Here is an 11,798-nt window from a genome sequence, read left to right as displayed (position 1 = left end):
CAAACTTGGAAAACTCTTAGATTGAGGAAACTTTTTTTCATTTTTTATTGAATGTTAAAGTATCGCCCTGATTGTCACACAAAATCCCCATGCTTGCAAGATTAGATGCAAATGATGGCAGCTCTGCAATAGATGAATACACTCTCACCAAAAACGCTCACTCTTACGCAATCTGATTCGTCATAACTACTGCCTGGTACTCTGTCTGATGAAAGACCAAACAGAGTAAAACCGGTTCTCACCCTGAATGCTTGTCTTTTGTAGGTCAGTCATTTAGTGTGAAATACGTTGGTGTTAAATTCCCATCGGTATTTCTGTTGACAACAACCTCGGAATGCTCAGAATAACCCAAGGTTGACCACGTACATATTTTACTCATTTTCCGTTCGCATGAATAAACAGGGTAAAGGGTCATGCACGTTGAACATCTGTACCAGGAAAAAATACAACAAAAATATTTTTAACCTTGGCTGGGTTGATTTTGATGAACTTGTTTTTGTTTTTTATCTTTTCTTTTATCAATTTAGAAAAAAACAGGTATTTAAAACCAAAATGCATACCTTTTTGGCTGAATGGAGACTGTCACTGTGACCACCACTAATGTATTTTTAATGATGTATTTTATTAAGTGTGCTACAATCGGAGGTTTACTAATTTTTTTTATTTTTTTTATTTGAGGGAAAATGGACACTAATGCAATATTGTTGCGTTTCTAACGTCAGTGGTTTGTCAATCTTGCATTCCTGTCTTTCACTCGAATGAATCAGGCCCGATACTCTACATATGATTCAGAGGTAATGGCCACCATGCCCCTGGGCATTTCATTTCACTTCATTTATTCTGGTTGTGAAGCCAAGGACTCTCAGTAAAGCAAACTCAATCACTGTAGTACTAGCTGATAACCTAATGGAGAGAAGACAACGAAAAAGTGTCAGTTTTAGATGTGGGAGGAAAAAAAATTGAGAATTATTTAAGGGGAAACCTACGCAGTTGGGTAGGGACTGAATACCTAGCCCTGGGCGGGATTCGAACTGCGGTCCTAGAGGTGGACGGCAAGGAAAGATACCACTACGCCAACCTGACCACCAACTCAGTGCCTTTGTGTCCCTTGAAATGTTCCAGTAGAAATTTACTTCCCTCGTAGAGGTGCCCTTATGGAAAAACTGCCCTTAACAAGAACAAGCTACCAGGCTTGATTGGCTCTTGTGAGACAAAATCACTGAAAGTATTAAGAAACTTTGAGAAAGTCAGACTCCAATATATTTGTTCTCGTGATAATAAAGTTTGATGTAGTTAACCCATAGATGCCAGCATCTGAATGTTATTTGTATTGTATATTTACATTTTTATAGGATTAAAACAATCAAAAGATTCCACCAACCAAAGGTATACTTTGCATTTAAATGTCATTATATACAGTTAGATAGATAATTAACAGAGATGTACTTATAAAAGAAGAAATGTTTAGCCGATTTATATTTCAATTTCATTGTATACAATGTACAAGTAATGAGGTACACAAAATGCTATATGGAACTCATCACTAAACAGGATATTTCTCATACTTCATACACACAAAGCTAGAAGTAAGATCAGTGTATTGTATTCTCCAATCCATCCTTAAATGCAAGTGTTTGTATATATGACATCACAAGCCCAAAACAGTTCTCTCACTAAGGTCAATGAAGAGCTATCATTGGCTGAGAGTCGTATGTTTCCATTGTTTGACAATATCAAACATGGCTGCCAAAGGAATGGGTGTATTTGATTTCTTTGTAGCATGTATTTAAGAAAGCCATTCTGTTTGCAATGATTATTTTAAAGACCAAGTGGCTTTATGCCAACCTCAACAGTTCAAAGATGCTATGTCAGATTTTTGGCCCCAAACATTAAAAAAATAGATTTGTTTTGAGTGAATGGTAATTCAAAGAGTATCACCCGCTCTAACGGAAAAAAAGTTTAACTTTTACTTTTAATGGTCAGGAACCATGGCAAAAATTTAAAAACATTTATTATAAAACACATAAGAATTGGTCACGTGATATATTGTCGGGATCGCGACAAAAACTAACTTTGAGCACTTTATTTCACTGCTACTATCAATTGGCGGACTTTTCGAGCAATGGCTCAAATAAAGTGTGTAATACCTATTGAATTTTAAATCAAAATTTTGGGGTAAAATCGGCCACAAATCTGACATAGCATATTTAAAATATGTGTTCTCTACAAAATGTTTTCTCAAATTTGGGGACGTGCAAAGTTACTGTCTAGGTTAACTCGCTGAGAAGAACTGGTGTTTTTTCCTTGAGAACTTATTAGACTTTTTTTGCGGGTTCTATATTTCAACTTCTTCATGTTCACGCGTGTTTTGTTTTATAATTTAAGATGGTCTGTATGATTTGTTTTTCCATTCTGTACATTGTACAAGAGTTGGGGAGTATTCGAGTCGTGGTGTATTTTCTTTACTGGTTTGAAAATGCTGACAATATTTTACATTGTAACCCTTTGTAACTGTAATGAATGATGATGTCTCTCTCTAGACAGATATTAAACAGTGATTATCTTGTTGAATATGAACTTGACATTTATAAATCAAGGAATAACTTCAATGTCTACCAATATTTGTCTTTTGTTTTAATCTTTAATCTTTGGTGGATTTATTTGCTTAGAAGTGAATCATCACTGACAAGACTGAGTAAAGTACAAAGTGCTACAAAATCATGAACCAACAATTACCCATCTGGATGGAGATAATAATGTCTTTGTCATTTCTGAGAATTAAAAATTGAAACCCCAAAAAGTTTTGATTTAGCTTACTCAGCATTCTTGTTCTCACGAGGGAAACAAGTCGTGGATGCTTTAAACTAATTGTAAGCAGTTTCTGACACATTATGCAATAAACTTTGCCGCAGTATATTATTCACTTCTAGAGGCATGATTTGACTTTCATTCGTAGAAATCAAGTGATGCTTCTCTCCACGTTTCATTTATATTTATAGTCATCTCACAGTTTCCAAGGTTACTGTGTGTTCTTGGCAACATCACCAACTGTTCAGAGCTGGCCAAATACTCAGTGTCTCTCATAAGGGTAGTGTTTGGTTGTTTTACCATTTTTGTGTTTAGATCTCCCAGGGCCATATCCAACCACAACAGGAATGTACTTTTGTTGCCCTATTGATCCAGGCTTTGTACATTTGTTTGTGTTTTCCCACGGTAAGGCCAACGCAGTGCCATTGTTTCACAACACCCAACAATAGTTTAGCCACCAGAGGGCGCCAATTAGAATCTGAGTCACACATGACGTTTGCAGTTGTGTTTGTGCAATCGATTATGACCATCCCCCACACACTGTGCAAAGTCAGCAGGTTGTAACACCCCTCTGGTGAAGAATGGAATGTTCCGAATTATGTTCATGGTGTATGTGGTTGTTGATGAAAGGTCATGTCTAATTTTCACAGGGCAAAATGGAGTCATCTTTACATATTTGAAGGGGTGAAAATTTAATTAAAAAATGCAAGTAGTAGTTGCTATGTATGAAATTAATTTTAGAGACATGGATGGTCTCGATATAGAATGCTTGGCTTCAATTCAACATTCCTTGTCTGGGGACCCAGTTATCTTTTTCTTTTTGGTATGTGAATAATTTACAATGTTGGTTTTATATGTGTTCGCTGACCATGACAGGAATGGGCTGGCATCTTTTCAAGAATTCAATACTAAGGTCAAGTGTCCACTGTTCGGACTTGTAGATTTATTTTCTGCCTAAATATGGCAATGTGTGAAGGTCCTTAATTAAATCAGACAGACTAATAAATGAATATATTAATTAAAATGAATATATGGAATTTCATCAGAATACAATTAGAGTGAATTATCCAGATTTGCTTACAATTGCTGACCCTTTTTTCTTTAAATGTAGGCCTCACAGTTGCCTGAGCACTTGAATTTAGCATAATTACACTAGGCTAAATTTAAAGACCAGAATTTGAAGACAAAATAGGTCAGCATTATTCAGTGCTATTTGAGCTTCCCATTGTGTCTAATTCTTCCATGCCTTTGTGACCCTGATGGCTAGTTTCTCTGCATCTTTTTTTCCAATGCTGTTTGTGATAATGAATTAAAACCAAGGAATCCCTGATCAATTTTTAGTACAACCATTTGCTCGTGTTTTTCTTGGCAGTCACTGGCACATATCTAAACAGATTGTTGGAACAAAATTGTCTAAATCCTACCCAACAAACCCACAATCCCACAATTTCTCTCCATTGGGTTCTTGGCTGCTAGTACAGTGATTAAGTTTGCTTTTCTGAGAGTTGTTGGCTTCACAACCAGAATTAATGAAATGAGATGATGTAATTTCCCTTTAACCTTCACAAAATGTGTACATCATTGAGCAAGTCATTTGACATCCGTGTAAGATATTTTTGTTCCTAAAATAGAAGCTTGCATGTTTACTTTTCAACCCCTCCACAAATATAAAATGAACGTTTCAAACAAAACCGCTGGAATGTTTTGACATTTCAAAATACCAAGCTCTCCATCCACTAAAATACAGTAATTCCTTAAACATGCATAATGTTGGTGTGTATTCAGGGAGTACATTTACAAACACAATACAACTTGATAAGTGTTCCAACCCAGCATGTGAAAAGAAGGAACCAGGAAATGGCACTGGCATGCTGTGTTTTGCAATACTGGAATTGAAAACAAGAACAACTATTGTTCGGTTTCCTCTATTCAAAACAAGTGTATTACATTGTGTATTATGGTAAAGTGAAAGCACAGTTCCCTGTTTTTCACTTCTTGCATTAGCATTGCACAAGACTTGGCATAGTGGAGACTTGTTTTCACCAGCCTTGCATCAGCTGAGGTTAGAGTTCTAGGAAAACTGAAAGGGTTGTTATTCAGTGTCACAAAATCAATGACAAAAGAGGAACCGGATCAAGCTGAACCAAATTACAGTTTTAGGCATGAGCAAGATGCTGAATGGTTTAGGCATTGAGGAATGGTTTAGGTAATAACGAATTTATGTCAACACTGTGTAAGTCTGTTGCTAACCCTATATACAAGCTTCACAAATTAGGTTGTTACTGGTGAAATCAGTCGAAAAATGCCTGGTTGTGTCCACTACCATCTTTTGATATTCTGACCCTCGTCTACAGAAAGCAAGTTTAGTGGAAATTACTAATTGCAATGTAGTAAACTTGCCAATAAAACCAACCAACTAAGATATTGTGCATTGTAAACTACCCAAGTTGGAACCCTTGATCTCCAAAAAGAGGGTATACATTAAATGCTGTTTTCTTAGGAAGGGTGTATGTTACATGGTTAGGTTTTCTCCACTCAAAAAAGTGTAGTGTTCATTTTAAGTCAATTGTGTATATTATTGTAAGTGAAAACACACTTCCCTGTTTTTTACATTTCATTTGATTGCACAAGACTTGGCACAAGATATGACAAGAGAGGTTCACAATAAGCTGAAATCATGACAGGGACAATATTAACCACTAAATTATTTGAACATGGCTCAAAGCTAGCTAGGTGGAAATGACCTATTAATACTAGTGACCGTGCCAACAAATCTACCCCAACCCCAACTGAGATATTGCGCATTGTAATTTACCCAGATTGGAGGATTTGATCTCCAATAGAGGGTATAGCTAATGCTTTGTCAGGAATGACACAACTCCAAATTCATTTTGGTTATAGCTTTTAAGCGAACAGTATGGTGTACATGCATAACTTTCCGTTATAACTGTTTTCCACATACAAAGATAAATTATTATGGGATGAGTTATAAGTTGTACACTAATTTTCTTTAGAGAAGGATCTCCCCAAGCCCAAACCTTAATTAAAATTTGAGCAGGTTTTTGATTTAATTGTATGTTCTTCTTCCTCCATGTTTATTTAACAAAATTGTTTCAGGGCGCACTGTAGTATCTACGGTTGGTGATAATGATTTTCAACAATTTTGTGTCCTCCTTTACTGCATTAATGTTTACGCAAACACACAAAGCTGTTGCTAAGGTTGTTTAACAATATAGGGCGATCCATAGTTCTATTTGTACTACTTGCATCAGCGCAGACAGAAATTTCATGTATTTACATGCCCAGAATACAAAGACAATCCCCGCCTCTGTTTACACTTGACTTTTATAGGTACCTCAAGTTTATTGATTTGTAAATATTAATGAAGCATTAGAATATAATCATCTTGATCTGATTAGACCTTTGCACTACAGATAATCTGACTCATAGCAATATGGTCCGATATAGCGACGCGATGATCACAATCAACAATTACTCTATGGCCACCGCAACAAACAAAATCCTTTTTACTAAGAATTTGCCTGACACCCCGTTATTGTGTGTATTACACTGCATTACAAATAATGAGTAGTTTTGTGGCAATAGTAATGATCCAGTGACGGACTTGACCTTTTAACTACAATTGGGTTTTGGGAATAATGGCAAACTTCTTCCTGGTGGTACTGTGTACGTGACTCTGTGATAGTATACAATCAGTCTGGATAATTCCAGTTATCAATAGCTGTTGTTGGTGTTATTGTTTTTAAAATTTGACACAAGTTGTTACTGGTGAAAGTAGGGGAAAATTAGTGAGCAACAGACACAGTGTGTGATTTCTTGTGTGTCCACTAAAATATGACATTATAATAAATAATAATAATAATTTGGGGGGCTAATCATCCTTACTCGCAGCTAAGAGCGAAATTGCGAAGGACGTGGCTACAATGTGTTCGAGAAGGAGGCATGCAAGGGCGCATTCAGCTGCCAGCCACATCAACCCATTATGACCACGGAGCACAGCCAAGATCGAAAGTGTTTGATTTTTCCTGAGGGAGGAAAACCGGATAGTCTGGAAAACCCTCGTGGCACAGCAGAGAACCAACGCACAACTCAACTCACATATGGCCCCGACCGGGAATCGAACCGGGGTCACCTTGGTGAGAGGCGAGCGCTTTACGCACAAGCCAAATGTGCCACATTCTGAGCTACTAGGCACATCATTTTCAAAAAATTGACTGGCTTTAGAGGAAAATGCGATCTTTACAAAAAATACTACAGTTGACACACTTTAGCTTGAAACAGTTAAGTTTATTACTTTGTATATACTGTTTACATGTACATTACATATAATAGTGCTCGTGTAGGGTTAAGAAACATGAACAAAAAGAAACTCTTCTTGATAATGAAGCTAAATACATGTGCTAGTCAATATAAGAGCCCCCCCCCCCCCCCCCCCCAAGATAGGCTATCATGTTTATGACACTCACAACCTCCCCAGTGTAAGGTCATAGATTTGTACTAGATAGCTTGTTGACAAGTGTTCCAGCCTTCCAACATCCAGTCCTGGATTTCCACAGAGGTCACTTAAGGCCATGGCCTTTGTTATCATGGTCTTGGCCTTGGTGCCCTTTCAAAAGTTTTCCACAAACTTTAAGATTTTCTCTTTAAGATGAACTCTGCAAAATGAAAATGGCATTGCCCTTTCAGAATTGAATTCCAGTCCTGAACATTACCAAAACTAAACATGTAAATTGTTTATATATTATAACTCTATTTTGTTTGATTTGCATGTTGATTTTTTTTTAGATTCAACTACATGTATACATTTTCAACCCCATAAGACTGCCAAAGGCCATTTTTTTAAGTCAAAAACCACGAGCCTTTTCATCCAACATGGAATAACTTGTGTATACAATTTAACATGTAGCATGAATGAAGGAAATTGAACAGCAGTGGGCAGTGGGCAACAACTTTACACATTCAAGCATAGCCACAAAAGTGATTTGTGCAAGAGACCAGAAAGTGAATTAAAAAAAAAAAAAAGCAAGAAAAAAGGAGAATTGATGTAATTAAACTAAAAACAATGATTCAGTTATTCTTCTCGAAATTCAGGACTGTTTTTGTCCAGGAGATCAGTAGAAGATACCGTTTTTGTATCACTTGCTGTCCATACCCGTACATCATAGATAAAATAACTGCTCATACAAATATAGGGTCCAGTCCATACTGTATGTGTACAGGGTAAGTTAAGTCTTTCTTGAGTCAATAAGGCTCATCTGGCCAGTCTTTATATCCCTAAGCATTAAATGACTGAGAATATTTATATTCCCCTGGACAGGATACCAGTCTGACAAAGGTTACTTCCCAGCTCTCGCCGGTACCCATTTGTGCTCCTTGGTGGAGAGAAGCAATTATGATAAAGTGCCTTGCTCATGGACACAAGTGTTCAGGCTAGGATTTGAACCCAATTTCTGTAAATTACAAAACTCGAGTTCCTGCCCTAGTCCGCTTGCCCACAACACACCACCTACATTACAGAGTAAAATGTTTCCCTTTTGTCAGCCAAATCATTTAAATTGTGATTTTAACTTGGTATATTTGTGAGTGACCTTACTAGCAACTTCAATATAACTCTGCATGTTACAAACGCATTTGACATCGCTTAGATAAAAGAACCTACTTCAGTGTGGTGCTACCACCTTATCTTCACAAATGGTTCAAACTCAAATTCTTAGGAGGTTTACAGATCTATGCAAATACTGTGTACCATGCCAATAATTCTAATAGAATGTTATATAATGTGGACCAACCAGCAGTTTATAACTCCTCCCAAGCCCAACCCAAACTCAATTGGAAAATCAAAATCCCCTTAAAGTGCAATGTCAACAGTGTCAAATCAATTTAAAAACCAACATTCTTGTGTAGAATTAGATAAATCCTTATGCGACAATTACAACATGTATGGTATTATGTACACTTTACACCTATCACATCACCACAAGAAAACATACAATATATTTATACACTGTACAAATGTATGTTATGCTTGTTATGAATACAATATTGCACTTTGTTAACTTCATTAGTGCATTTCCACTGGCATTGTCACTAAAATAATAACAACGGGCCATTCAAACACTTTCATGATTTTTTTCAAAAATATACAAAGATCCCTTTCTGGACCTGTCCAAGTACCTCTGACTTTTTGAAGCGATAACCGTCTCAGAATGTAAAAGATTACTTGACCTTTTCATTCACTCTGAGATCACCAGCTACCATTCAAAAGCTTGGTCAGTTGTCAATCAGGACCTTTGCACATTGATGAAAGTTAATTGGTTGATTCCCCTAATATTTTGCATCATTAAAACAAAAAATGATAGAAAAAGTAGGACAGCACACACAGATTCAGTCAAACTGTTTACCCTTGAAGTCTCGGACTATCAAGGGTAGGCAACAACACACAAAACTATTTTTAATTGCCCGAGTTTTTTTCAGGCAATCTCTTATAACGGCCAGCTTGTCATAGGCACTATCCTGATCCACAGATCAACAATGTAGCCTTAAATATCAAAGCTAAATACTTGTAAAGCCAACTCCAAACTCAGGAAGGAATGTTCTTGTAAAATGACACAGCAAATGAGAACTTAAAAACAAATAAGTAATAGTGCTCGTTTCATTCTAGTATATGTAATTTTCAAATAAGTAAATACTTAGTGTTTTGTAACTTTCACCACACTGTCCCAGGCATAGAATTTCACAGAGGCCATAAGCCCCTGGCCTTTGCCTTGGAGCACTTTCAAACGTTAAACAAACTTTCTTGAAGAAGTGCCCTTTGCAAAATGAAAATAGCCTTGCCCTCTAAAATGCAATTCCAGGCCTGCTGTGAGCCGTCCACGCTTGATGGTGGTCCAGGACCAACATCATAACTAAATAAATGTACTGATTTAAAAAGTTACATTGGAATTTATTAACAACCTCAAAAACCATAATAGTTGGCAAGCATCTGTCACAAGTTTGGTTCAATCAAAATCAGACAGTGACAGTACAGATAAACTAAAAAGTAAGTCTATTGTAATGTCAAAATTATTTATACATAGACAATCAGCTGCAATGTGACGAGCCTATTTATGCACTGCTTAAAATGCACATAAACCTAATGTCAAATCCAATGTCTCAGATCAAAACTGAAAAGAAAATCTTGAAAAAAACAACCCACTATGACAGGAAATGAGTTTAGTTAAAGGGTTTAAGAGTAAAGCTTGACTTGAAAATTTTAAAACGCCTTTAGATGTGTATTGCCTTCCAGAAGAGGGTATTCAATGTTCACGTCTTCAAAGAAATTGAAAAACAATTGGTTACATTTTTAAAAAAGTAAATTTTCAAAAGTTTCGGGGCATATTCAAAGCAAATATCATCATATAAAGTTGGATTTTTAAAGTTTTTGATTCAAGTTTTATCTTTATTTATTTTGTTAATTTTTGTCATTTCTTCGGTGTTTCCCTTCAATCACTTTGTGAGGAACCTCAGCGCTGCCAATCCACCAAGAACTGCTCCAGTAAAAAGTAGCGAGTTAAAAGTAGCCGTCTCCTTCCAATCTTTTGCCTTGAAACTCTCATTGAAGTTGTCCTGAAACATTACAAAACAAAAACAAAAACAAAAAAATGAAGCCAACTTTTTTTACACTGCTTTATTATACTTTGGTTTTTGGTACATTACCTCAGAATGGGTAGACTTACATTTGACTCGCTCCTGCACAGCTTGTTTTTTTTTTTCTCATAATGTTGACGCTTTGTTTGTTTGGTAAGGGTTTTGTTTTTTGGGGGGAGGTGATGTGGAAAACATTTCAGTTCAAAAGTATATAAATCCTGCCATTACTTTTCCACTCATTCTATTTCTACCTCCATGTTTTTACCAAAAAGAATATCTCAATTGAATATATCAAATATAGGCCTACTATCGATAAAAAAGTGGTGGCAGGATACAAAAGAAATTCTGAAGTTCTTGATGTTTTAACAATTTAATTTCCACACAGGCACAGGAAGATGTGGTCAAGGTGGTGGAACTGAATCATAATGAAGAACACGTTTTCTTTTTTACATTAATAAAAATACAAAACAAAGTTGGCAAACTAATTATTATTAAGTGGTTCATCAATAAATGTTGATGACTTACCCATCCACCCTGTTTAACAATCCACGGTGTTAATTTGTCAGCAACATATTCTCCACAAACTTCAACAATTTCATCTACATACTCCGAGTTTCCATTCTCAACGCAGTATTTGGCTAATCTGGCTGCAAATACATACACCATTACAACACGACCCCAATTTGCAGATCCTTCCTCGAACATGGCGTTCAAGCTGACATTGAACAGTTCCTGCCCAGCGCCATGTTTCTTTGGATCATACTGCAGATTGTTCACAAGTCCGTTCAAAGTGATGGCATATCTCTCTTCCACTTCGCTTCCTACTCTCCGCAATGTATCGCCGAAATGACAGCATGGCCTTCCAACGTTGGAATTCAATTTATAGTGTATAAAGTCTTCACTTAGTCGTTTGCAAATTCTTCTGCAGTCGGACTCCTGGCTGGGTGACGGTGCATTTCCATTCAATTCTGTTGTTGGGCTTGGTGGTGCATTCTTCGAACCGTTCCCTGTGTAAAACAGCTTAGAAATGCTGTTTTTCTGCGGAGAAACACTATTCAAAATCGTTTCCGACATCATGAAGGATGTCCCGAACCGTTTACGGATGAAGAAAACTTGCTGCAGTGAATATTTTCTACAAAATCTTCAATTTACTTGATCTTTGCTTCCCCGTTGAGTGGCGGGCCGTCCTGATACAAAACCTCCGCAGTCGTCGACAACGAGCAGAAAAGAAGACCCACTATCTAAACGAAATCAACGTCCTCTAAAAATGCATCGCAACAACCGCGTCTGTTTTGTTCGTACGAAGGCCCGAAAAGTCCCGATTCACAGCCGAAATAGACCGA

General features: G+C 36.8%; 1 protein-coding gene across 1 annotated transcript; it reads right to left on the bottom strand.

Annotated features, from left to right (window-relative positions):
• Positions 1 to 7,612: 7,612 nt before the first annotated feature.
• Positions 7,613 to 11,759, bottom strand: LOC117295731 (bcl-2-like protein 1). The gene is made up of 2 exons (XM_033778451.1): positions 10,981 to 11,759; positions 7,613 to 10,434 (listed from the first exon to the last, which is right to left on the bottom strand). The coding sequence occupies exons 1-2, from the start codon at positions 11,530 to 11,532 to the stop codon at positions 10,315 to 10,317; spliced, it is 672 nt and encodes a 223-aa protein (XP_033634342.1). The 5' UTR covers positions 11,533 to 11,759; the 3' UTR covers positions 7,613 to 10,314.
• Between the last annotated feature and the right edge of the window lie 39 nt (positions 11,760 to 11,798).

The sequence above is a fragment of the Asterias rubens genome, chromosome 10 (genome assembly GCF_902459465.1).
Source record: "Asterias rubens chromosome 10, eAstRub1.3, whole genome shotgun sequence".
NCBI lineage: Eukaryota > Metazoa > Echinodermata > Asteroidea > Forcipulatida > Asteriidae > Asterias > Asterias rubens.
This window is presented reverse-complemented; position numbering and strand designations above follow the sequence as displayed.